Source organism: Oryctolagus cuniculus, chromosome 13 (genome assembly GCF_051225735.1).
Source record: "Oryctolagus cuniculus isolate XC-2025 breed Fujian yellow rabbit chromosome 13, ASM5122573v1, whole genome shotgun sequence".
NCBI lineage: Eukaryota > Metazoa > Chordata > Mammalia > Lagomorpha > Leporidae > Oryctolagus > Oryctolagus cuniculus.
The window spans coordinates 1,207,064-1,233,021 of NC_142879.1; the positions used below are offsets into that span (position 1 = coordinate 1,207,064).

Here is a 25,958-nt window from a genome sequence, read left to right on the forward strand (position 1 = left end):
CCAGTGATGGTGGGGCCCAGGGGAGAGGAAGGTGGGGCGGGAGCCTAGGGCCGGGCGCCGGCAGAGGTGGTTTCTAACCCTCAGAGTGTTTCTCCGCGAGCCTGGGGTACAGGCCGAGCGGGCTGGAAATTTCCCCAGAGGAAAACGTAGGGAGTTGGGTTCACATGATTGCCATCTGTGTGTCCTGGAGGAAGTGGACAGTGCTGTCTGTCCACGTGCACTCTCTGTAGTCCACTCTGTACGTCCTGCTGTCTGCGTGTGCCCTGCCGTGGAAACGCAGCGCCCTGGAGCACGTGCGGGAGAGCCCGGGCCCCCTGCAGAGCAGCCCAGCGCAGGAGCCGGAGTCCGCCGTAGGGTAGTGTTGCCCCGATGTGACCGCCTTCCATGCTTGAGCTCAGGTGCAGGGGCCGCACCTGGAACCTGCCAGGTGGAACTGGTGGCGATGAGGCCGAGCAGCTCTCCAGGGATGCTGCCAGCCAGGCTGTGGGGACCACCGGGCAGGAAGTCCTGCCGGAGAGGCCGACCCCCAATGGCCCACGGGTTCTGAACGTCTGGGCTCTGGACACCCTCAGTAGCCCTGGGCCTGGCCTTGCCCCATGGACCCAGGCAGCTCTGGGAAACCCGCCTGCTCTCCACTAGAGGAGCCCTCGCTGTCCCTGCAAGTCCAGCACCACCTGAATGCAGGCTGCGGCTGTGACTTTAAGAAGCCGCCTCTTCCCTCCAGCTACCCAGTTCTCCATAGCACAGTTCCTTGGGAAATCGTCTTTATTGTCTGTATTAATAGCTGTCTGTTTCCTGCCCCGCCCTGCGCACGGTCTGGATCGTACCCGGTCATTCTAGCCAGCTTCTCGTAAGGTCAGCAGTAACCGGGGGCGGCTGCACTCAGGAGCCAGCGCCGCATCTCTCTCTCCACCCTGCGGGAGCGTTTGCCTCCAGAGTCCCTGCTGTCCCCCGCTTCCCACGTCGGTGGGTGCTGCTCTCCAGCCTTCCTGGCCGCGTCCTCCCTGTGCCCCGTCCGTAGAAGTCCGTGACCTTGAGATGAGACAGCCGGTGGTGACCCCAGGTTCTCCCCACTGCCATGCTGCACAGGTGCCTCATACTGCCCACATGACGTCTCCACTCACGTCCCGTGGGCATCCCACGCTCACTGTGTCCTAAATTCACTGCCGGTTTCCTTGTCTGGCCTCAGTGAACGGCAGCTGCGTAAACCAGTGCTCCGTCCACATCCAGTGCCTCCGTGAGCCCGGTCCGTTCTGCCCGCGGGTACAGCTGCACTCAACACTGCCCGCTGTTTCTCTGGCAGACTGCCCTGTCTCCCTGGATTACTGCAGAGCCCCTAGCCGCCGCCCTGGCGTGCCCTCGGTGCCCTTGTCTAGGGAGGGCAGAGCACGGCGCTGCCTTGTGTTGACTTCTGTGGGTTTTCACCTCATTCAGCGTCAAAACCAAGTTTCAGGTCCCTACAGGACCTGCGGTCCGACTCTGCCCCTCCCCCAACACTCCCAGCTGGCAGGTGCTACAGTTCTGACCCCCGACACTCCCCACTGGTGGGAGCTGTAGTCCGACCCCCCATGCTCCTGGCTAGGGGGAGCTGTAGTCCGACCCCGACACTCCTGGCTGGTGGGAGCTATGGTCCGACCCCCGACTCACCCCACTGATGGGAGCTGTAGTCCGACCCCGACACTCCCCACTGGTGGAAGCTGTAGTCCGATCCCTGACACTCCCCACTGGTGGAAGCTGTAGTCAGACCCCGACACTCCCGGCTGGTGGGAGCTTGCCCAGGGCCGCAGGAGGTGCTCTGCCCGTCTGGCCGACTGCTGTTTTTCTTGCTGGGGTCTCTGGTACCTCCCTGGTCAGGGAGACTGCCTCTGACGCTGCTGTGTAGTTAATATGCAGATATATAATGCTGTGGTGAGTGGCGCTCTTTGTCCCACGCTCCCTGTCCCTGTCAGTCCACTGTCGTCTGACCCAGATGGCTTGTATTTTTGTTTTTGCTTCTGTCCCCTACTCACTCCTGCTCCCGGCTGCACTGCAGACCCTGGGACCTCAGCCTCTGGACGGGAGCAGCGGCTGGGGCGTGGTGGGTGCTTGGTAACCATATGTGTCCAGTGAATGGCTGAGCTTGGACTTGAGCATTGAGCAAGCCTGGTCATGGCCATTAACCTTGACCTGGTGGCGTGAGGCCTGAGAAAGACATTTTAGCGGTAAGATGTCCCAAGTACCTGTGGTTGTTCCTTCTGAGGCCGGGGGCACAGACTGCGTGCTGGGGGGCAGGTTCCTTAGGAGCGAGAGACTTGCTGGCACATGGACTAGAATGTTCTGGTCAGCATGTCATGGTGGGTGTTTGTGAGTGTTCGCTCAGCAGGTGGCTGTTGAATAAGCACTGCACTATGGGTTAGCGTTGTCGCCTCATGTGTGAGGAGGGCACTGTTGGGGTGTGGTACCGGTCCAAGAGGGGAGGCGTTGCCGGAGCGAATCTCGTGGGTTCTTTTTTCCTCAGCTCAGTATTGAAACAAAAAGTCGGGAAACAATTTTCACAGAGGTGGAAACTTTGATTTGATTGGCAAGTGTCAGTGAAGCCTGTGGCCCGAGAGGAGAGCAGGCAGAGTGGCCGAGCGGGCCCTGGCTTTGAGGAAGTGTCCCGGGTCTTTAAGGCATTGCTCTGTTCATTGGGTCATTCTTGGGGGTGCCCATTGGACGGGGCGGGGTTCACATGCTGTATGTTGATTGGTTTGGGGCTCATGGAGACAGTGGGGGTCTCCCCTTAGGGGCTCAGCCCCCTCCTCTGCTCGCTCTGGGTGGAAGACTGCAGCTGACTTGAAGATGCGATTAAAGCCGCAAGGTCACACATGTGGCACAGGAAGCTACAGTGGGGGAGAAGGCCGCCCTACGTACGTCTGAGGCCCACCGCCCCCAGCCCCGGTGACTGCCGGTTACAGTCTCTCTTGGCAGCCAGGTTATTTTCTTGTCGTCTCTTACCACTGTAACGCTTCTGTTGCAGGCGAACGCCAGCCTGTAGCCAGACCTCAGGAACGCGTGTGTGTCTGCCCTGGAAGCGTGTTCTGTGCGGTTACAGCGACCTTTTCCTTGTACGTGTGTGTGTGTGGCTTGTGTTCCTTGCCTGTTGCTTCTGCGTTTCCCTGGTAACTTGGCTTCTCGCGGGGACAGTGTGCCTCCCGTCAGTCCGTCCCCTGCAGTTGGAACCTGGGCCTCGTGCAGCTGTGAGAACGTTTTGTCCCAGCTCGGGGAGTGGGAGTGAGCACTGGCCGCGTGCCTGAGCCCAGCGCAGGCTCCCAGGCCTGTCTGTGACCTACTAGCCTGGATCGGCTGGCCCGAGTCCTGTGCACAGGAACCCAGGGCGGGTGAGGCACGGGCCCAGGTCCTCGGCTTGGGATTTCACCCGGGACTGTCTCTTGTGAAGAGATCAAATGAGACGGCAGAGGTTCGGATGCGTTTGTCTTGTGTTTTGATAAAGGACAGTGCCGCCGACAGTAACTTGCACCTGTTTGAAGTTACCCTCCAAGGGTTAGGACTTCTCTCTGCTCACATCCTGCCATCTCACCGTCTCCTGTAGCGTTGCTGGGTCAGGTCGCGTGGCGGGAAGCCTGTAGCACCACGTGGGCACCACCGGCCTGCTCGGCCTGGAGACAGCGGGGAGGGAGTGGCGCCGTGTTCTGCGCTTGGACGCTAAGTTTGCTCCTCGGGAAAAACTCCAGCTCCCCTAAGAGATCACAGGTTCCTCCCCCCCGCTCATGCCCTCTCTTTCCAAGTGGCTTTCCTCTCGCTCCGAGGTCCTAGCTGGGCCGTTGTCTTCACGGAGACCTTTGGCATAGAATGCTGTGAGCTTCCAAAAACTGTAGAATGTCGTTGTCTTTGCCTCTTCTTCATCTGCCCACTCTGCGTGTTTTTGGTGACAGCCCGCGTCCCTGTCACCGAGACGTGGGTGTGATAGGAAGCGCTGTAGCGTGTGCTGGGGACAGGGGCTGCTGCAGCCACTTGCTTGTTCCTCCTGGAGGGGCGCTTTCTCGAACTGTGGGTTCCTTTGCTCGCGCTGTAGGTCGTTCAGTTAGAAGCTGATGTTGGGGTTGGCATGGAGGCGCACAGGGTTAGGCTGCGCCTTGCAGTGCCAGCATCTCATACCGGAGCACTGGTTGGAGTCCCGGCTGCTCCACGTCTGACCCAGCTCCCTGCTGCTGCTCCTGGGAGAGCAGTGGACGGTCCAGGTGCTCGGACCCCTGCACCCGCGTGGGAGACCGGGATGGAGTCCAGGTTCCTGGCTTCGCCTGGCCCACCCCAGCCATTGTGGCCATTTGGGAGTGAACCGGCAGATGGAAGAGGTCTTTCTAGCTCTGTCTCTCGGCCTTTCAAATAAGTAAACAAAGGTTTTCTTAAAAACTTCTCAAAAAGAAGTTAAGGTCTGCAGAGTCGTGGGGACGCGCCCGCCTTGGATCGTGTCCTCCGCACCCCACCCCCATGTGCTTCCAGCGCGTCGTGCGGGGGGGACTTCGTGAGGGCAGTCAGCCTTGCACCTCGCGGTGAGTTCCGACCTCGCCCTCCAGCAGACAACGGCAGGGCTGAGTGTGGCCCGGGCCTGCTCCCTGCACCGCGTGTGTCTGCCGAGGCTCCCACGTCAGTGTTAACTTGGCCCTGAGTGATCCTAATTGCTGAGGCTCTGTTTGTGCCTTCGGCTGTCGAGGTGAACAGTAGCAGCTGGGGTGCAGCTGGACGCTCTGTCCTGGGAACTCCGTTTCCAGCCAGCGCTTATGCCAACAAAATCGAGAACGTTTCCAAAGAGCTGCTCTCCCTGGCTACTGTTTGTGGTGACTGTTTGGAGAGCCCCAGTTAGTAGCCTAAACAGGCGCCTGTCTGCTGGCCTCGAGCTGCTTTGGTCAAGGTTTTGCATCTGGACGCTCAGGTCTGGCCGTCAGGAGAGCTCTGCTCCTGGCTTCCTAATTTGGTGCTGTGGCGCGAGCTGGTCATCTCCATTGTCTGTGGCTGAGCCCCTGGAATTCCGAGCTGCACAGCACAGAGAGGCGCTTCTGTTCCTAGCGGTCAGTCCTGGCCGAGGCCCCCAGACGGGAAGTCCCTCCCCGGCCCTGAGATTAGAAGCCCTTTGCGTAGGAGGCCTCAGGATTCCAGGCCGGCCCGGCGTGGACAGAGGCTGGATTCTCCTTGGGCTCCGCCCCCTCCCCCCAGCGGTGTGACCGGAGCAGGGAGCCGGAAGCATTCGCTAATTCTCTGTGCTTTGCTCTAAACATCTGCACTTGAGGCTTTTTGTTGATGGGAGGAATGTGCAGGCGGAGGGGCCGCGGCAGAGCTTTGGCAGGAGTGGAAGGCTGCCCTGCAGTGCGGGTCCAGGTCGGGCTCCATGTGCCGGGGCTGGCAGGACGGCTGGACGGGCCGAGCGTGCGGCGGCTGGAATGCGTGCAGAGCCGTGCTCACGGGCGTCCCCGCTGTTGATGGGATGCGTCCCCGCTGTTGATGGGATGCGTCCCCGTGAGCGCCCCTGGGGTGGTGACGGCACGCGAGGTGCTGGCCTGGGAGTCCACATGGGCTGAGTGGGACCCGCGGAGGAGAGCGGGCAGTGCGCTGGCTCCCAGGGGGCTGCTGGATGAGCCCAGCCACTGCCACGGTCTTTCCTGGTCGCTTCAGCCTGACCCGCCTCCTGTCTGCATCCTTGTTTACCCCTGCGGTAACCGGAGGCCCCTCGGCTCGCTGTCCTCCGCGGCCTGGGGGAGGGTGCCGCTGCGGACAGGCACAGCTCCGCGGCGTCTGCACACTGCCAGGCCCCTCCTTTTCTGTGCCCGCCAAGCCCCTGTGCTCTCTGCAGCCGACAGCCCCTCACTTGGCTGTAGCCCTCGGCTCCTGTCCCGTGTCTGTTCTGGGATGTTCTGCGCGGCGGGAGGCCACGAGGCAGCTTTCCCGCCACGGGGAGTCCCTGGGCTTCATCCCAGGTATCTGATACAGGATGTGGGTATGCCGAACGGTGGCCTGACCCGCCGAGGCACCGTGCCCCCGCTGAGCGTTCAGGGTGGCCACGCACTGCCTGTCGAAGGGCCCCGCCCTGGAGCTGAAGCCGCTCCCTGTCCTGCCCTCCGGCCGGTGCCTCCCACCTTTCTCTGCGGCCGCTCTGCATGACGCTGTCGCCTGCCCTGAGCGAGCCCTCCTCTGCCCTTCATCTGCTGGACAGCCCATCCCCGGGTGCGGATTCTGAGCACCCTCAGGTCCTGGGCTTAGCTGCCTCCTCCTCTCGGAAGCCAGCCTTGGCCTGGCAGGTCTGTGCCCCCAAGGGTGGGGCGCATCCCTCTGGTCAGGTCATCACTGGCAGCTGTGCCAACTCAGGCTGTGCACGAGGCGGCCCCGAGGGAGGAAGTGTCAGCCGCCACACAGATGCCACCAGCTCCGTGTCCACGTCCAGCCCTGCATGGGCAGCTCCGAGAGGAGGCGCAGAGCCCATGGAGCCAGGCTGGCACCTGCAGGCCAGGCCGCCCTCTGGACGTCTGCCTGGGGCTCTGTGGTGTGGCTGCTGGGCTGGGGTGCGGGACCCCCGGTCTGCTTCGCCTCCTCCTGCCAGCCCCGGCTGTGTCCGGGAACAGCAGAGGAGTGAGTGCGTGTGTGATGTGCAGGTAGCGGAAGCATCCCACACCACCCTGTGGCCTCACCTGGTTCAGATGGGCGTCCTGTCTCAACGTGGAGAAGAGGCTGTCGGGAGGTGTGTGACCCGTGCCTGTGTGGCCGCATCCCATGTGGAAGGTCGTGTTTGTGCAGTGGCGGCTGCACCAAGTTGCCCCATAGGGTCGTGGCCTCCTGCGTGAACACACTTGGGACCCAGCCCGGGATTTTCCATCACACCTCGTGTCCTTGTGGAGCCTACCGTTAACCACGGTTGACCTTGCTGCAGAGCGGATGTCATGGGACCGGGGCTGAACTTGGGACCCGTGTCTGGGCAGTGACCACCGGTCATGACTCCTCGTGCCTGACACACCCTGTGCTGTGTGGTGACCAGGGCGTGGTGACCAGGGCATGGTCAGACGAGCCCAGCCTTGAGACCTGGCCTGGCAGGGGCCCTCTTACCTGCTGGCTCTTCATCAAGGGGAGTGGCCTGCGTGGTTTGTGGGAACTGCCCTGTGGGCTCTCGCGGCCTCATACCGTGCGCATTCTCCTTGCTGAGCCCCAAAACAGCCTGGGATGGGCGTGTCCCTCGTCCACCCGTGTGGCTCACACCTGTGACCGTCTGCCCCACAGGCAAAGCCTTCGACATCACCTATGTGCGCCTCAAGTTCCACACCAGCCGCCCCGAGAGCTTCGCCATCTACAAGCGCACGCGGGAGGACGGGCCCTGGGTCCCCTACCAGTACTACAGCGGCTCCTGCGAGAACACCTACTCCAGGCCCAGCCGGGGCTTCATCCGCACGGGCGAGGACGAGCAGCAGGCCCTGTGCACCGACGAGTTCAGCGACATCTCCCCGCTCACCGGCGGCAACGTGGCCTTCTCCACGCTGGAGGGGAGGCCCAGCGCCTACAACTTTGACAACAGCCCGGTGCTGCAGGTGGGTCCCAGGTCCAGTGGGCGGCAGCTCCCTCTGCTCTCCAGAGTCCCTGCTGGTGACGAGGGCGGCTGGGCACCTGCACGTGCGTCCTGCCGGGTGGGCTCGGCCAGGTTTGTAAAGCCTGAGCGGCTCTGACTTTAGTCTCCATCTGGCGAGGGATTTGGCCAGATGTGGCCCGTCTCCTCACAGCCCCTCTTCCCTCTTTCTCTGAGCTGGTACCACCTCCCAGGCTGGCACCCAGGAGCATTGGCACCTGTGCCAGGCCCTGGTCTCTGGGTTTTCTTCTTCTGTGTCCTCTTGTTCTTTCTCTCAGATGGATTCTGCCGTTCATGGACTGATTTGGGTTTCATTCTTAATGGGCTATGTGGCTCTGGCTGTGGCAACAGAGGCCAGTCCATCTCCCTGGGGTGGGCCCTTCCTTATGCTTCTGTGGCTAAGCTGAGCAGGGCGTGTTGGCAGAGGCTTTTCGGGAATGTGTCTAATGTGTCTCTTGTAGCGGAGGACAAGTGGCAAGGGTGCACCTGGCTCACGTGGCTGACCAGGACAAGTGGCAAGGGTGCACCTGGCTCACGTGGCTGACCGCGTGTGTCCAGGACAAGTGGCAGGGGTGCACCTGGCTCCCGTGGCTGACCACGCGTGTCCAGAACAAGTGGCAAGGGTGCACCTGGCTCCCGTGGCTGACCATGCGTGTCCAGAACAAGTGGCAAGGGTGCACCTGGCTCCCATGGCTGACCACGCGTGTCCAGAACAAGTGGCAGGGGTGCACCTGGCTCCCGTGGCTGACCGCGCGTGTCCAGGACAAGTGGCAGGGGTGCACCTGGCTCCCATGGCTGACCACGCGTGTCCAGAACAAGTGGCAAGGGTGCACCTGGCTCCCGTGGCTGACCGCGTGTGTCCAGGACAAGTGGCAAGGGTGCACCTGGCTCCCGTGGCTGACCAGAACAAGTGGCAAGGGTGCACCTGGCTCACGTGGCTGACCACGCGTGTCCAGAACAAGTGGCAAGGGTGCACCTGGCTCCCGTGGCTGACCACGCGTGTCCAGAACAAGTGGCAAGGGTGCACCTGGCTCCCGTGGCTGACCGCGCGTGTCCAGGACAAGTGGCAAGGGTGCACCTGGCTCACGTGGCTGACCACGTGTGTCCAGGACAAGTGGCAAGGGTGCACCTGGCTCACGTGACTGACCACACATGTCTAGAGGAAGCAGAGAGTGCGTAGCTGGCCCATGAGGCTGACCAGCTACCAGGAGTGTGCCGACATGCAGCAGTCGGTGTTCGTCTCCGCCTTTACCACGCTCCCCTGTGCTGAACGCTGTGCTGAGCCTAGGTGGTCAGCCGGCGCCGGCCCTCTCCTTGTCCCCTGTTACAGATGAGGAACCCATAAACCCTAACTCCCAGCGCTTTGGGAAGAGGCGCTTCCGCGTGGAGAAGCTGCAGTGGGGGTGCAGCAGTGGGAGGTGTGACGAGCACTGCATGCCGGGAGGATTGTGGTGCTGCTCCCTCTCAGACGCCAACAGGGCACTGAGCCGTGGGCCCCCCCCCCGCCCCAATCCCAGGCTGCCTGGGGGTCGGCTTCTGGAAGCGCCCACGGGCTCACTGTGGGGCTCTGAACTGGAGTGTGACGCACCACCCTGATGGTGACGATTTAAATGGTGTGATTTCTGCGTTAGCCTGGGCTCACTCCTGATAGGTCGGCTGGGGGCTGGGTCCCCCTTGCTAGGGTCTTCTCTCTGGAGGAGGCTGGACTGGCCGTCTTCACAGGGAAGTGGACACTTCCAGTGAGGGCAAGGCGCGGAGCATGAGAACTTATCCTGCCTCTGCTGGGTCACGTCTGTGGGTGTCCCCTGCAGGCCAGGGTCAGTGTGGAGAGGGGTCATGCCTGGGGCCGTTGGGAGTGACCAACCTGCACGATCAGGGTGAAGGCAGCTGGTTCCCAGCACCAGGGGCTTGGCATTCACACAGCCGCTCGGTGGGCACTGTGGGAAGCCCAGTGCAAGTGCTCTGTCTGCTGGGGTTTGCAGTGGCCCGGGGGCAGTTCCACACCCAGGGCTAAGGCAGGCCCCACAGAGGGTGATTTCTGGAAGGGTCCAGACCGACGTGGCTGCACTGCTTGGCCTGGGCCAGTGTAATGGTCTGTCGCTTTCTGTTCTGGGTCTGCTGCCCTCTGCCCGCAGCACACAGGGTCTTGAGGGAGGGGCAGACGGTGCAGAACGGTCAAGGGAGGAGTGACCACAACAACATGTAGGGGGACAAACTCCCCTTCCTCTTCCCCTTCCCCTCTCTCTTCCCCTCAGGTACAGAGATGGGGAGGCCCTGTGGGTGGTGACCAGCAGGTGCACAGAGGCGTGGGGGAGGCCCGTGGGTGGTGACCAGCAGGTGCAGAGGCGTGGGGGAGGCCCGTGGGTGGTGACCAGCAGGTGCACAGAGGCGTGGGGGAGGCCCGTGGGTGGTGACCAGCAGGTGCACAGAGGCGTGGGGGAGGCCCGTGGGTGGTGACCAGCAGGTGCAGAGGCGTGGGGGAGGCCCGTGGGTGGTGACCAGCAGGTGCACAGAGGCGTGGGGGAGGCCCGTGGGTGGTGACCAGCAGGTGCAGAGGCATGGGGGAGGCCCGTGGGTGGTGACCAGCAGGTGCACAGAGGCGTGGGGGAGGCCCGTGGGTGGTGACCAGCAGGTGCAGAGGCGTGGGGGAGGCTCGTGGGTGGTGACCAGTAGGTGCACAGAGGCGTGGGGGAGGCCCGTGGGTGGTGACCAGCAGGTGCAGAGGCGTGGGGGAGGCCCATGGGTGGTGACCAGCAGGTGCACAGAGGCGTGGGGGAGGCCCGTGGGTGGTGACCAGCAGGTGCAGAGGCGTGGGGGGAGGGGCGTGCACTGAGCACTCAGGCCATCAGACCAGATGCTCGCTTTTCCCCTGAAGATCTTCGTGAGGGAGCGCGCACGCGTGTCCCTCTCTGAGTCCGAGTGACAAGGCGACATCTGGAGACTGAGGGAGTGGGGAGAGGGCAGGGTCTGACGCTGACTGCCTGTCCCCTGCCCATCCGTCTGTCTCCTGATGTTTCTGCCGGGTTTTTCCTCCTGACAGGAGTGGGTGACAGCCACGGACATCAGAGTCACGCTCAACCGGCTCAACACCTTCGGAGACGAGGTGTTCAACGACCCCAAGGTGCTCAAGTCCTACTACTACGCCGTCTCCGACTTCGCCGTGGGCGGCAGGTGTGTGTGCCGGAGCCTGGGCCGGCTTTCCTTCGTGACTCCGCCTTGTACTGGAGCAGCTTGTCCTGGCCAGCGCCATGGGGGTGTCCCCAACCGCCCGGGTGCAGGGCGCCTCTCACTCAGACCGTGCAGCGGTCGCTCCGAGATGAAAAGTGTGGGCCGCATGCCAGTGCCGGGCTCGGGTAGAGAGTGGGGTTGGAGCGAGGCCTGGAGGAACAGGAAGGACTGGACGGAGGCGGCCGGGGGCGGGCAGGCCCGAGCGGACACTCGGAGAGCACAGCCCTGCGTGCGGAAAGTCGCTGTGAGTTTGCAGCGTTTGGTGCTTTTCCACCTGAGGCAGAGGCACGGAGCGCTCCTGGGCACTGCCTCCCACCCTGAATACGTAGCAGCCAGGGCTGGGCCAGGCAGAGCTGAGGCCTGGGAGCTCAGTCCGGGGCTCCGTGTGCGTGGCAGGGCCCCGGCACCTGAGCCCCACCACTGCCTCCCGGGGCGTGCGTCAGCAGGAGGTGGGGTCGGGAGCTGTGCTGGGCAGCGAACCCAGGCCCGGCCGGCGCCTGCCCAGTTTGTAGAGTTTGGCACTTAGGTGGCCAGAGACCAGACGGCAGGTGCCTGTGTGGACCACAGGGTCCCGAGCAGAGGAGCCGTCTTGCCCGCGAATTCCTTGGATGGGTTGAAACTAGCGAGAGCTGGGGCAGCCTCAGCCAAAGGAAAGTCGAGTGCGATTCTTGGAGTGGGGCCGTGCTGGCCGTTCCCTGCCGGGTGCCTGTCCTGCAGGTGTCGGGCAGGAGTGCTTGGGGAGGAGGCGCCGGCCAAAGGCTCTTGTGAGGTCAGGAGGTCGCAGGGGGGCTGATCGGAGGGGCTGACGGACGTGGGTGTGGGACGTCAGGTCACAGCGTCAGCTCAGCTGAGAGTAGGGACGAGCTGAGAGCCAGGCTCCAGCCTGGAGCTCTCCTGGAGCCTGCTGGCGGGCAGGCGGCAGGGAAGCACTGCTGTGCCGTCGTGTATCAACACCCTCCCCCGACCCTCGGGGGCTCACCCGACACACCTGAGGGGGTGCCGGGCTGTCTCTCCACCTGCAGGTGGGGGTGTCGAGGTGGCGTCGCGGCAGAAGGTGCGGGTGCCACCGAGAGGCAGAGCTGGCACCTCTACCTTCCTGGGGTCCGTCCCACTGAACGCGAGGGGCCCCGGCAGGCAGCCGGGCCTCAGCGTCCCCGCCCCGCGCCCCCCCCCCAGGTGCAAGTGCAACGGCCACGCCAGCGAGTGCGTGAGGAATGAGCAGGACCAGCTGGTGTGCGACTGCAGGCACAACACGCACGGCGTGGACTGTGAGAAGTGCCTGCCCTTCTTCAACGACCGGCCCTGGAGGAGGGCCACGGCCGAGAGCGCCAGCGAGTGCCTGCGTGAGTGCCGGGGGCTGGAGGGAGGGGGCCCAGCCGGAGGAGGCCCCTGCCGCCCGGGCAGCCCGGGTCCCGGGGAGAGCCTCAGCGCCGTGGGCGCCAGCGAGACAACCATTCAGCAGATGGCTTCTCTGAATGGCTGTCCCTTTTATCTCACTGAAGAGCGATTGGTTTGAGAGGCAGAGAGGGCCGGGCATACAGAATTCCTGTCTCCCGATCCACTCCCCAAATGCCCACTGCAGCCAGGCCTGGGCCAAGCCAAAGCCAGGAAACAGGAGCTCGGTCTGGGCTCCCACGTGGGCGGCAGGGACCCAGCCATTGGAGCCATCACCGCCGCGTCAGGAAGCTGGAGCCGGGAGCAGGGCTCCTGTGCGAGGTGGGACGTGGGCATCCTGGTGGCACTGAACCGCCAGGCCCGGTGCCCAGCCCTGCATCTTGTTCCTGACGGCCTCCCCCTGCAGCTGGTCAGAGCAGACTTCCTTTCTCATCCTTTCTTTCTTGCAACAAGCCCCGATTTGCACATAGCTCTCACAGTCTCCCCACGGCCCTGAGCCCTGGCTCGCACGTCCTGCCCTCCCGTCTGCACTGTGCCACCTGGGGCTGGCCCTGCACCGTGAATCACGGCGGGCGAGGGAGGACGGCTCCAGTGGCCGGGCAGGCCTCTGGGTCTGCAGACGCCTGTGCCGAGGAGCGCTGTGCCCGGTGGGGTCGCCTGTGAGCCTGTCCGGGAAATGACAGCAACAACAAACGAAACTGACCGCTGGCCTGCCACGCCGGGGACGTGGGCGTGGGCTGAGTCCGTTCTCGGCCTTCTCGGGGGTGTATCAGGCTGCGGGGGCCTGCGGTGGGGACGTGACAGCTGCCTCCTCTGGGGAGGGAGCCACAGTCCTGTGCCCACCGGGCGGGGACAGCAGGGGCCCGGGTCCTTCCACGTTGTGGTCTCAGAGCACCAGGCCTGTGGGAGACGGGGGTACAGCTACAAGGAGACCCACGAGGGGAACTCGGTGATGGAGAGGGGGCCGAAGCTCTCGGAAGGACCGGGGCCGCGAGACCTGCCAGCAGCCCTCGGCGATTCGAGGTCTTGAAGAACTGCCCGGGAAGGAGAGGCAGTCGGGTTTTCCTTAGTAACAGCCGCGCTGCGCCGGATCCAGCTTTGCTCGGCGCTCACGCTGCCGCATGTGCCTCGGGCAGGGTCGGGAGTCCTGGGAAGACCACCCGAACACACAGGCTTGCAGTGCCTGCAGGTTCTGGCCCTGGACAGGGCCCCGCGGGGACGCCCTCCGCTTCCTGTGATCCAGCCCCCATCTGTGGGCGGCTCCTGGGCCCCCAGAGTGGATCACCGGGAATCAGGCACTGCGGAAGTCAGTGTCTGAACGGGTTCGAATCCTCTGACGCCCGAGAGGTCGAGGTCAGGTGAAGCTTGCGCGTGACTTGGCGCCCACGTCTCAGGTTGCAGGAGAGAAGCCCTCGGCTCCTCTCACATGTGAGCACCTGCCCGGACGGGCCGTGGCCGAGCACGGGCATCCCCGGGCTGGCAGTGCTGGCTCCGGGAGGCGGGCCTTTCCTAGCAGCGGTCGTGGGGATGCAGACACACGCCACTGATGCGGGCGCCGCCCGAGGCTTGGTGTCGAGGCCCTGACGGCGCTCTCGTGCCTCGGCCCACAGCCTGTGACTGCAGCGGGCGGTCGCAGGAATGCTACTTCGACCCCGAGCTGTACCGCTCCACCGGCCACGGGGGCCACTGCATCAACTGCCGGGACAACACCGATGGCGCCCACTGCGAGAGGTGCCGGGAGAACTTCTTCCGCCTGGGGAACAGCGAGGCCTGCTCGCCGTGCCACTGCAGCCCGGTCGGTAAGTGCAGACCCCCGTGCCCGGGGCTCGGCCACCTGCCTCGTCCAGCCAGGGTGAGCTTTCCGACAGTTGCCCCGTGTGTGTCCCTGTGGGGGCGGCCGGGGCAGCGGCTCTGTAAATAACTAGTAACAGGAAAGCAGGACCACTTGAACCTGACCCGCGAGGTTCTGGCTGGTCTGTGCTTGTTTAGTCTGCCCTCCTCGGAGGCCGAGCTGCTCTCAGAGCAGGGGTGTGTGTCCCAGATACTCGGCACTCGGTCCCTTCCCCTCCACCAGGAGTTGGCCTGACTCGCGCTGCTTCTGCCTGCAGCACAGCTGGGGAGGAGGGGCAGGGCCAAACTGGAAGTGCCAGCAGCTTAGCCAAGTGCCATGGTCAGGGTCCTGACTGGAAGTCCACCTTTCCCCACCCAAGAGCGTCTGGGGACTGCGTAGCTTCCCCAGCACGGCCCTCGGTGGGCGATGCTCCGTCCCCTGCCTGTGGGCTTTCCCGACCTTTCTGGCCGGATCTGCGGCTGACCACAGCCCCTCGGGTCTTAGGTTCTCTGAGCACACAGTGCGACAGCTACGGCCGATGCAGCTGCAAGCCAGGCGTGACAGGTGACAAGTGTGACCGCTGCCAGCCCGGGTTCCACTCTCTGACCGAGGCAGGATGCAGGTACCGTGTGCTCAGCCCAAGGCCGCGGTGTCAGGGCTCGTGAGTTTACAGGCGGGGGCGGGAACGCTTCCCCCAGAGGTTGTGGTGAGGCTCAGGGCTCAGGGCTCTGGTCTGTGCGGGGCCATCGGTATCTGAACACACACGGTGCTGCCTTCAGGATTCGGCCCATGCTGTGCGTGTTTCCTCAAAACGCTGCCCTCCCGCCCACGCCCCTGCTTCTATCCCGGCTCCCCCCCACCACAGGCCGTGTTCCTGCAACCCGGCGGGCAGCACCGAGGAGTGCAACGTGGAGACGGGCAGATGCGTGTGCCGCGACCACGTGGAGGGCTTCGCCTGTGAGAGGTAGAGCGTGTGCCGCGTGCTCTGTGTGCCTGTTCCAACGAACAGAGACGGACAGACAGCTCCGTCTTGATCTCCTTCAGATGCAAACCTGGATTCTTTAACCTGGAGTCGTCGCATCCCGGGGGCTGCACACCCTGCTTCTGCTATGGTCACTCCTCCGTGTGCAGCAGCGCCGTGGGCTACAGCGCGCACGCCGTGTCCTCCACCTTCCACGCTGGTAACGCCGGCCCCGCCTCCCCAGCTCCCCTGCAGGGTTCCGGGAGGATGCTTGCAGGGTGGGGCTTCTCTCACTTGGGGGCTTTTGGGGTTTTGTAGTAGGGTCACCTTGCGCTGTTGAAGGTCATGGCTTCCTCCGTGTGGAAGCAGACTTGTGGGTTTAGAACGAGGGGCTGAGTGGTGAGTACCGCTGCTGTGTAAATCAACAAAGCGGAACGCAGCGTGGGTGTCAGCTCCGCTCATCCAGAGCCGCGGGGCCGCGTGCGGGGTGCACGGCGTGTGCTGGGTGTAGCGGGCGGCCTGTGTCCCTGCAGACCAGGATGGCTGGCGTGTGGAGCAGAGGGACGGCTCCGAGGCCTCTCTCGAGTGGTCCTCGGAGAGGCAGGACATCTCCGTGATCTCAGACAGCTACTTCCCCAGGTACTTCGTGGCGCCAGGTGAGTGCAGCTGCACCGCAGCCAGCCCCGGGCTCGCCTGCCCGCCCCCGCCCCTGCGCTCACACCCTTGCCTCACGTCCCATCTGTCTTCCAGCCAAGTTCTTGGGCAACCAGCTGCTGAGTTACGGCCAGAACCTGTCCTTCTCCTTCCGCGTGGACAGGCGCGACACCCGCCTCTCCGCCGAGGACGTCGTGCTCGAGGGGGCCGGCCTGCGCGTGTCCGTGCCCCTCATCGCACAGGGCAACTCGTACCCGAGCGAGACCGCCGGGAAGTACGTCTTCAGGTGAGCGCCCGCCGGCCCTGGGGTGCGTGGGAAGGGGGCCCTCCGACCTGGGGACCTCGGGACCGGGTTGGGCAGCCAGGGCAGGTGCCCGCGGGGAGACGGGCTTCCCGACCCTCGCGGTGGCCGCGCCCTCCCGCTGCAGGCTCCACGAAGCGGCCGAGTACCCTTGGCGGCCCGCACTCTCCGCGTTTGAGTTCCAGAAGCTCCTCAACAACCTGACGGCCATCAAGATCCGCGGGACCTACAGCGAGAGAAGTGAGCGCCGGGACTGGCGGGCAGGAGGCCTGGGCAGGGGGCGGCCCGCAGCCACGCTGGGCCTGCCTTCCGTGTGAGGTGCTGGCTCCGGTTGCTCCCGAGGCCCTGGAGCCGCCGGCGCCGGTGGAGACACGGCTGTGGTGTGGGTCAGGCCGCCTGGTTGTGACCCCCACTTGGCTCGCTCAGCGGATGTCGAGACGGGATGAGGAGATTCTTCATTACTCGTGGACACCTGTCACCACAGGCAAACACGACTTTGTAAACGCGCCTTTACATCTCCTCCTGCGAGGGCTTTCTGAAATGGGGACGTTTCTCTGCAAGGGAGGGCTGTGGGGGACGTGATGTCAGAGCCGTGGTGGCGTCAGCGTAGCGTCCTCTGCGTGCGTGTGTTGGTGTTGGAGGGTGTCCGATGAAAGTGTGTCACAGGCAGTGAGAAGTAGGGGCCTGGCCTGGGAAAGGCTGGGGTGCAGGGTCGGGGGAGGGGTGAGAGTGCAGGGATGGTGGGCAGAGGCTGGGGGTGCAGGGTGGGTGAATGGGGTGTGAGTGCAGGGGTGGTGGGCAAACTCGGAAGCGCCACAAGCTCTAGAGAGAGGAGATGTGGGGTCTCCTGAGGAGAGGCGCAGTTTGGGGTGCGAGGCCCCCTTGGGGCCTGTGGGAGGGGTGCTGCCCACGGCGCTGTGCAGACCCGGGCTGGGTGGCAGAGCTGGGAGAGAAGCTTGAAGTGGAGAGTGAGGGAGTTTCACGGGACTCGGGCAGCTTGGCGACGGAGCAGAGCAGGATGGAGCGGGTGTTTCCGGAGGGGAGACGGAGGGACGTCTTGATCTGGGCGCACGCTGACCGGTGCAGACCGGTCTGATCCGAGGACAAACACAGACATCGTGGAAGTGAAGTGGGCTCGAGGCCATGGCAGAGGGGTCAGGCTGCAGGCGGTTATGTAACCAGCCAGGGGTGTTTCGTAACTCGGTGAAACACACTGCGAGCCCCAGGCTACAGAAGCCCAGAGCCAGGGGCGAGGGTCTCGGGGGCCTGTGGCTACAGAAACGGGGGGTGGGGGGGTCTGAGGCGTGGCGTCCCCCTGGGGGGATGGGGGCTGTGATGGTCCACGGGGTGGGGAGGGCGGGAGCGTGTGCAGCCCGAGTGTCCCCCGTGGGCACCAGCTCTCGCTTCCTGTCCTTGCTCTGCAGGCAGCACCTGCCTATGTGCCGCTGAGCGGAGGCTCCGCCTCCTGCCTCAGTTGACCGCTTCTTCCCTCTTCTGGGCTCCCCAGACTGTGCAGCGCTCTTCCGGGTTGTGCTGGTGAAAGGGCGGCTGAACGGTCAGCAGGGCTGCGTGGAAGTTTCAGCCGTGAACCCCGCACTGTTCTACACAGCATTTTGTTTCTTAAGGTTTATTTATTTACTTGAAAGGCAGAGACACAGAGAGATCTTCCCTCCTCTGGTTCACTCCCCAAATAACCGCAATGACCAGAGCCAGGCCAGGCCGAAGCCAGGAACCAGGAGCTGCTTCTACATCTCTCATCTGGGTGCAGGGGCCCAAGGCCTTGGGCCGTCTTGCACTGCTTTCCCAGATGCATTAGCAGGGAGCTGGATGGGAAGTGCAGCAGCTGGGACTCGAACCAGTGCCCCATGGGATGCTGGCGCTGCGGTGGATTCTTAGCCTGCTGTGCCACAGCACCAGCCCCCCTAGACACCGTTTCTCATTCTCTGCTCCAGTGGGTGAATTAACTGATGACTGGCCTTCTCCGGGATTGTGGGCTCATCTTTCGCGTCGCTAACTTTCCACGAGCTCTGGGAAGGGGAAGCCAGGTCACTAGCTGTGTTTCCACACTGTGCACAGGTGCGGGGTACTTGGATGACGTCACCCTGGCCAGTGCTCGCCCCGGGCCTGGGGCCCCTGCAACCTGGGTGGAGTCGTGCACCTGCCCTGCTGGCTACGGAGGGCAGGTCTGTGAGTCGTGCCTCTCGGGCTACAGAAGAGAAACCCCGAGTCTCGGACCGTACAGCCCATGCGTGCCCTGTACCTGCAACGGACACAGCGAGACCTGTGACCCCGAGACAGGTGAGGGCCGAGCTGTGGCGGCCGCTGGGCCTGGCTTGTGGGAGACATGCGTCGCAGTGTTTACCTGTGTGCCTGTGTCCTCCCTGGTCAGGCGTGTGTAACTGCAGAGACAACACAGCCGGTCCCCACTGCGAGAGATGCGGCGATGGGTTCTACGGAGACTCGACGGCGGGCACCTCCGCCGACTGCCAGCCCTGCCCGTGCCCCGGGAGCTCCAGCTGTGCCGTGGTCCCCACGACGAAGGAGGTGGTGTGCACCAACTGCCCCACGGGCACCACCGGTGAGTCCGCCCTTCCCCCTGCCCTCGGGTCCGTGCTGGGCGAGACCCGGTGAGTCCGCCCTTCCCCACTGCCCTCGGGTCCGTGCTGGGCGAGACCCGGGGCCGGGACCCTGGAGCTTGGGGGTTTGTGTGTGGCTTGGTGGTTGCGATTTTCCGAGCAGCAGAGGCTTTGTGGGAGGAGGTTGAGGGCAGCGAGAGAGGCCAGCACGTGTTTGGTATCTGGCTGGGCTGTCCATTCCCTGGACCCCGGGGGCAGGTGCTGCTGTCCCTCCGAGTCACGGCTGAGAAAACAGGCATGGGGACCCTGGGCTGCTGTCCAGGCCGTGTGGCCAAGTGGCCTGACACCACAGATGACGATGGCAACAGTTCACTTTGAGGATGAGGACCCCAAGTCGGGTTCACTCGGAGTCTGTCCCAGGGTTCTTGACAGGAAGTGGTCATTTGTAAATTCTCCCTGGCAGTCTTCCGGCCAGTGGAGCAGCGTCCAGCACGTGCGGTCAGGGGGTCGGGGGTCCACAGAGGCGCCGGCAGCGTCCAGCACATGCAATCAGGGGGACGTGGTCCACAGAGGCGCCGGCAGCATCCAGCACGTGCGGTCAGGGGGACGGGGGTCCACAGAGGCGCCGGCAGCATCCAGCACGTACGGTCAGGGGGACGGGGGTCCACAGAGGCGCCGACAGCGTCCAGCACGTGCGGTCAGGGGGTCGGGGGTCCACAGAGGCGCCGGCAGCGTCCAGCACGTGCGGTCAGGGGGGTCCACAGAGGCGCCGGCAGCGTCCAGCACGTGTGGTCAGGGGGACGGGGGTCCACAGAGGCGCCGGCAGCGTCCAGCACGTGCGGTCAGGGGGTCGGGGGTCCACAGAGGCGCCGGCAGCGTCCAGCACGTGCGGTCAGGGGGGTCCACAGAGGCGCCGGCAGCGTCCAGCACGTGCGGTCAGGGGGACGGGGGTCCACAGAGGCGCCGGCAGCGTCCAGCACGTGCGGTCAGGGGGACGGGGGTCCACAGAGGCGCCGGCAGCGTCCAGCACGTGAGGTCAGGGTCGGGGGTCCACAGAGGCACCAGCAGCGTCCAGCACGTGCGGTCAGGGGGCTGGGGATCCACAGAGGCACCTGTCCCCAGCCCACACTCACGGGAGTGTGAAGCCTGCCTCTGCCAGCTGCTCTGAGAGCTGTCCTGCCCTGTGAGGACCCCAGGGCGGCCCCCGGGGTGCAGAGGCTCTGGCCTGGCTTTGCCTCCTCTGCGTGAGAGTAAGCAAAGCGAGACAGACCACGGCCGCCGCCTGTTCCGCCGTCACCATCGCTGGGAAGTGTCCAACCAGGGGCTGTCACGCATGTCGGGTGGCTGGGCCAGTGAGTCACAGAATTAGCGTCCGGCTGCTCCTGCCTTTTCCCTCCCTAAGTGGTGACCCAGCCGAAGCCTGGGCAGCCCGCGCCCCATGCCCGGCCCACTGGGCGGAGCCTGTTGGTCCGTCCAGTTCCCTGTCCCCTGGCATCTGGCCCATGGGCTGGGTGGACACGTCGCTCTCTCAGGAAGGCTGCCCCCAGTGGCCCAGCACGAGCCACGGGACCTGGCACGTCTGCTCCATCGTGACCCGCTTGCGGAGTTGTGGGATTTGGAAACAGCCACTCCTGCCTCACTGGCTTTGCTGGCCGAGCACCCTCGTGCTGGTGCCAGAAGCGCCGGATGTCACGGTTTCAGATTGGGGTGCCCGGGCCGTGGGGCATTTCAGGGACAGTGGGCAGGCAGCTGCAGAGCAGAGCGCCGTGTCGTTGTGACGTCCTTGTATCTCCACTGAGTAATCCCTGTGCTGAGTTCTGACTGGAGGATGTGTAACGGGAAGGCGGGTGGAATTCAGGCACGGGCCAGTGCCGGATGCAACCCGGTCCCTCGCCCGCCGCAGCGCCACCCGCCTTGCCTGTGGGGATTGGGCTGGTCTGCTTACAGCCAGCGGCGTGGTCGCGCTGCCGGCGTCTGTCTGAGCCTGCCGTCATCTCCCCGCAGGTAAGAGGTGTGAGCTCTGTGACGACGGCTACTTCGGAGACCCTCTGGGCAGAGGTGGCCCCGTGAGGCTGTGCCGCCCGTGCCAGTGCAGTGACAACGTGGACCCCAACGCTGTTGGCAACTGTGACCGCTCGACGGGAGAGTGCCTCAAGTGCATCTACAACACCGCCGGCTTCTACTGTGACCGCTGCAAGGACGGCTTCTTCGGGAACCCCCTGGCGCCCAGCCCCACGGACAAGTGCAGAGGTACTGGCCACGGGCCGCGGGGCAGCCACACCGGCTCACGCTTTCTCGACTGTAACGCAGTCGCGCAACCTCCCCTAGCTGAGGTGAAACCCGTGAGATAGATGGCCTCTCCTCACACCAAGCCCCACACCCAGGCAGCGCCGGCTCATGGGCGCCTCCCCTGACTCTGTCTCTGTCTCCGTCTCTGTCTCCCACCTCAGCCTGCGATTGCAACCCCTACGGGACCCTGAGGCAGCAGGGCGGCTGCAACCCTGTGACTGGGCAGTGCGCGTGTCTGCCCCACGTGGCCGGCCGGGACTGTGGGGCTTGTGAGCCCGGCTTCTACAACCTGCAGAGCGGGCGTGGCTGCGAGAGGTGAGGTGCCGGCCCGTGCCTGGCACAGGCGAGGCCCTGGGGGGCGGCTCTGGGGAAGCAGCAGGGAGCTGATGGGACCAGAAGGGTGCGCAGACCCACCTGAGCCGCCATGTGAAGATGCAGACGGCAGGGTGCTGCCTCAGGTGCTCGGGGTCAGCCCTCCAGGGCTTCCGAACCCAGGCAGTGCCCGCGCAGTGTGGGTGGGACGGCGCTCGTGGAGGCGAGGCTAGGAAGGAGCTGCAGAGCCCAGCGTCGTGGCACAGCGGGCTAAGCCCCCACCTGCACCGGTTGAGTTCCGGCTGTGCTGGAACTAATGCAGACCCTGGGAGGCAGCGGAAGTGCTTGGACCCCGGCTGTGCTTGGAGACTGGGTGAAGCTCCAGGCTCCTGACTTTGGCTGGCCCAGCCCATCTGGGGAATAAACCAGCAGATGGAAGATCTGTCTTTCTCGCCCTTTGCCTTTCAAACAAATAGATAGATCTTTAAAAAAAAGAAAAAAAAAAAGGAAGAAAAGAGGTTGTGCATGGCTCCTGGGAAGGCAGTGTCTCCGCCGTACGGCCCAGCAGCGCCCGCCCACCGGCCTCACCTGGGAGCGCCCTGTGCTTGCTTTCAGGTGTGACTGCCACGCCCTGGGCTCCACCGACGGGCAGTGCGACATCCGCACCGGGCAGTGTGAGTGCCAGCCGGGCGTCACTGGCCAGCACTGTGAGCGCTGCGAGGTCAACCACTTCGGGTTTGGCCCTGAAGGCTGCAAACGTAAGGAGAGCCCCTCGCCCACCCCCCATTCCAGCAGGCACCTTGAGTCCGGGAGGAGCCTGCCAGCCCCATCCGGCCGCCTGGTTCCCAGCTGCGGCTGCCCCCACCCGGGCTTAGGTGCCTGCTCCGCAACCCGCACCTTCCACAGCCCTGGGCCCCGCTTCTCCGGTCCCCGGCAGCCGCCGTGCTGGGGTTCTGATCCCTGGTTTTCCCAGTGCCGGTTTCTGCGAGCAAGCCTCCCGGTGTTCCCTGAGCCTCCATGTACTCAGTGGGCGCTGTAGGGGGTCAGCTGTGGGTGCCGATGACCCGCTGGCCGCCGCCCCACCCCCTCGCTGTCTTCCCCGGGACAGTTGGCTTTTCTGTCTCATGGGTGCCTGCCTTCTCCTGTGGGCGCAACCAGAGCCACAGGGCACAGGGCACATGAGCCAATCACAGCCTAGTGAAGGGCGGCCATGGGGAGGCGAGGGGGAGGTGAGCTCAAGGGAACGGCGCAGGCCCGTCGGCAGTCTCTGGGGTTTGTAAGTCGCGTGCTGTTCCCCAGGGGTGCACTTTTTTTCCCTGAAGGCTTGTCTTCATTTGAAAGGTCTGCCTGCTCTCAGCAGACTGGAATGCTGGGGTTTGGTGCGCAGCCGTGGGGGCGAGGCCCGGGCGGGCGCAGGTGCACTGCGCCTCCCTGCCCTCCCCTCACTGTGGCCCCCTGTGTCCCGCAGCCTGTGACTGCCACCCCGAGGGGTCCCTGTCGCTGCAGTGTGGAGAGGACGGGCGCTGCGAGTGCCGGCCGGGCTTCGTGGGCAGCCGCTGTGACCAGTGTGAGGAGAACTACTTCTACAACCGCTCCTGGCCCGGCTGCCAGGAGTGCCCGGCCTGCTACCGGCTGGTGAAGGACAAGGTGAGCCAGCTGCAGCCGCTGCGCCCACGTTGGGTGGCGAGTCAGGGAGACCCAGAGAGGAGGGCCTGGGGGCGGAGGGCCTGGGGGCGCTGTGCCGAGCCTCTCCAGGGGTCCGGCCTGGTGAGGCCCTGGGCGGGGGGTGCGCGTGCAGCTCCGGCCCCACGCAGGGTGCGAGAACCTCTCAGAAGCCGGGAGTTAGCCTGTGTGGTCCGAGGGGTAGTCAGGCTGGGGCGGGGAGGCCACGGGGAGCCCCTTCTCCGACTCTGCCTTCCCTCCCTGTGTTCAGGTTGCCGAGCATCGCGCCAGGCTCCAGGAGTTAGAGAGCCTCATAGCGAACCTGGGCACGGGCGATGAGGCGGTGACGGACCAGGCCTTCGAGGACAGGCTGAAGGAGGCCGAGAGGGAGGTCACCGACCTCCTCCGCGAGGCCCAGGACGTCAAAGGTAGGCGGCTGGTGGGGTCCCCGGGGCGGCTGCACCGACCCTTCCTAGCTGCAGGGCTCCGTGGACGGGAGTTCGTTCCACGCCGTGGCTGCTGGCACAGCCCGAGGGCTCTGCGTTCAGCTGCCGTGAGCGGCCGCTCTCCTGACGCAGTCAGAGCTGTCAGAGTTCAAGTACTTAGCAAGCCACATGCGCCACATGTGTCCTGAGCCACTGAGTCGGTCACAGGTGTCCTATGGGAGTCCGCTTTCATTGCACACGGTTGGGGGTGGGGCAGTGGGCCTCTCCCTCTGTGCTGCCTCATGGCCTCAGAGAGGAGCCCCAAAGGAAATGCCGTGGTCTCCACGTCTGGCCTGGACGGGGCTGCTGACCACGCCGCACCCAGCCCCTGCAGAAATGAGCAGCAGACATCAGCACTTGCCAGGACATTCCTGTCCAATCTGCCTCCGTGTGGTGCACGGCCCTGGTGACAGCACGCCGGCGTGCCATCCGGGGACAGGGAACGGGGCCTCCACACGCAGCACGGAGCAGCCGGCCCAGCAAGGGCCCACAGACGTCTGGACGGTCCGCTGGGCTCCTCTTCGTGTCGCTCTGGGAGCGTCCCCACAGGGCTGGGCTGAGGTCCAGGCCCCGGCTGACCTGTCCAGCTGGAGTCCCGACCAGCCAGGGAGGACCGTGGCTTCGGTGTGACCTGTCTCCTGAGGCTCGTGCATGTCCACTCGTAGTTAGAGCTCACGTTCATTCCGCACACGCCGAAGGAGGGCGTGAGGTGCTGGTAGGGCCTGCGGGTGACCTCGAAGTGAGCCCAGCAGTTAGGGCGTCTGCCCTCGCAGATGAAGTTGTGTCTCGAGAACTGGACGGAGGGGCCGCCCTTGCTGCCTTCTCGGGGTCGGCTCGAGAGAGAAGGGGGTGTTATACCCTCCTCTGCTAAGTCCAGATGACTCTCTGATGCCAAGTTGCTTTTGTTCTCTGTTGTTTCTTACGGATCTTTTTTTTTTTTTTAAAGGTTCATTTTCTCTATTTGAAAGAGTTACAGAGATAGATAAAGAGAGAGATCTTCTATTCACTGTTTCACTCTCCACATGGCTGCAGCGGCCAGGGCTGGGCCAGGCCAAAGCCAGGAGCAAGGAGCCAGGAGCTTCTTCCAGGACTCCCACATAGGCAGCAGAGGCCCGAGTACTTGGGCCATCCTCCACTGCCTTCCCTGGGCCATTAGCAGGGAGCTGGATCGGAAGTAGAGTAGCCGGGACTTGAACCGGTGCCCATGTGAGATGCCGGTATCAGAGGCAGTGGTTTTACCCACTCCACAACAACGCTGGCCCCTGTTTCTTTTTTTTTTTTTTTCTTTTGAAAGGTCTTCCTTTTCCATTGGTTCACCCCTCAATGGCTGCTGCAGCCGGCACACCGCGCTGATCCAAAGCCAAGAGCCGGGTGCTTCTCCTGGTCTCCCATGTGGGTGCAGGGCCCAAGCACTTGGGCCATCCTCCACTGCATCCCAGGCCACAGCAGAGAGCTGGCCTGGAAGAGGGGCAACCGGGACAGAATCCGGCACTCCAGCCGGGACTAGAACCCGGGGTGCCGGCGCCGCAGGTGGAGGATTAGCCTAGTGAGCTGCGGCGCTGGCCAAGGGCCCCTGTTTCTTACAAGTCTTTCCATATCAGAGGACAGTGCAGGCGGTCCTCCGGCCAGGGACTGCGCCGAGGGCGCCCAGCCGGTGAGGCCCTGCTTCCAGATCTGTGTTCATCTTTGTGAACTTCGACCTCCCACCCTCTTACTTTCCTTGGGAAAGTCGGGCCGGCACTGTGCGTCAGGCTGACGTAAGAACGGCTCAGCTCTCAGAAGGACTCGGTTTGTTGTGTGGATCTGACATGAGCAGGCTGCATTCGCATGGCTCGTGTTTATCTTTGGCTGTACCAGGACCAGAGTACAAGAGCTAAGTGGGATGGGCGCAGTTAGTGAAGCAGTTTGAAGATGGTTTACAGCAGAGAGGGAGGGAAGTACACAGTTTCCTGGCCTTCAGCCTCTGTTCCCAGCCAGGTTTAGCCGAGCTGTGGTAAACGGCCATTGGGCCTGGCACCATCTCTGGTTAAGCCGGGTCTGGGCTGGACTCTCAGTAGGCATTTCTCCTGTGTCTAGCTGTCCCCGAGTGTCCCCTCTGCCAAGCCTGGCGTCGGAGTGAGCAGTGAGGAAGAGGAGCTCATGGAGGCAGGGGTGGGGGCAGACGGGCGCCTGGGGCCCGTGCTGTGAGCGCACAGCGTGGGGGCGGCAACAGAGGCCGTCGGAGAGGAGGGTGCCGTGAGGCCTGGGTTGCGTGTGAGGTGCTAAGTACCCTAGACGCTCACGGGTCCGTTCCCCCCACCAGACGTGGACCAGAACTTGCTGGGTCGGCTTCAAAGAGTGAACAGCACCCTGTCCAGCCAGCTCGGCCGTCTGCAGGACATCCGGAAGACCATCGAGGACACGGGAGACTTGGCTGAACAAGCCCGCAGCCGAGTGGCCAACACGGAGCGACTCATAGAAATCGCGTCCAGAGAGCTGGAGAAGGCGAAAGTGGCCGTGGCCAACGTGGTGAGCGCACAGGGCGGTCCCGGGGGGCCAGTCACCTGTGATCTGTCCCTGGCCGTGGAGCAGTGAACATCAGTCCCTAAGTCAGGAGCAGGGAGGCCTGGCTGCCAACACGTGAGACAGGACAGAAGCCAGGCCCTGCTCCTCGTGGGCACGGGGGTGTCCTCTGTCCGGGAG

At 64.2% G+C, this 25,958-nt stretch overlaps 1 protein-coding gene across 1 annotated transcript in view; it reads left to right on the forward strand.

Moving 5' to 3' along the window:
• Positions 1 to 25,958, forward strand: part of LAMC1 (laminin subunit gamma 1) — a gene marked incomplete at its 5' end in the record, with an annotated part of 82,997 nt that overhangs the window by 43,855 nt on the left and 13,184 nt on the right. Inside the window, 18 exons of the mRNA XM_051841433.3 lie at positions 7,243 to 7,547; positions 10,623 to 10,753; positions 11,987 to 12,153; positions 13,816 to 14,004; positions 14,541 to 14,658; positions 14,902 to 15,000; positions 15,081 to 15,217; positions 15,531 to 15,653; positions 15,748 to 15,937; positions 16,080 to 16,192; positions 18,029 to 18,250; positions 18,342 to 18,530; positions 20,533 to 20,778; positions 20,979 to 21,132; positions 21,745 to 21,887; positions 22,598 to 22,776; positions 23,063 to 23,219; positions 25,579 to 25,784. Of these exons, the coding sequence (XP_051697393.3) occupies positions 7,243 to 7,547; positions 10,623 to 10,753; positions 11,987 to 12,153; positions 13,816 to 14,004; positions 14,541 to 14,658; positions 14,902 to 15,000; positions 15,081 to 15,217; positions 15,531 to 15,653; positions 15,748 to 15,937; positions 16,080 to 16,192; positions 18,029 to 18,250; positions 18,342 to 18,530; positions 20,533 to 20,778; positions 20,979 to 21,132; positions 21,745 to 21,887; positions 22,598 to 22,776; positions 23,063 to 23,219; positions 25,579 to 25,784 (3,068 nt within the window). The remainder of the gene's footprint in view (positions 1 to 7,242; positions 7,548 to 10,622; positions 10,754 to 11,986; positions 12,154 to 13,815; positions 14,005 to 14,540; positions 14,659 to 14,901; positions 15,001 to 15,080; positions 15,218 to 15,530; positions 15,654 to 15,747; positions 15,938 to 16,079; positions 16,193 to 18,028; positions 18,251 to 18,341; positions 18,531 to 20,532; positions 20,779 to 20,978; positions 21,133 to 21,744; positions 21,888 to 22,597; positions 22,777 to 23,062; positions 23,220 to 25,578; positions 25,785 to 25,958) is intronic.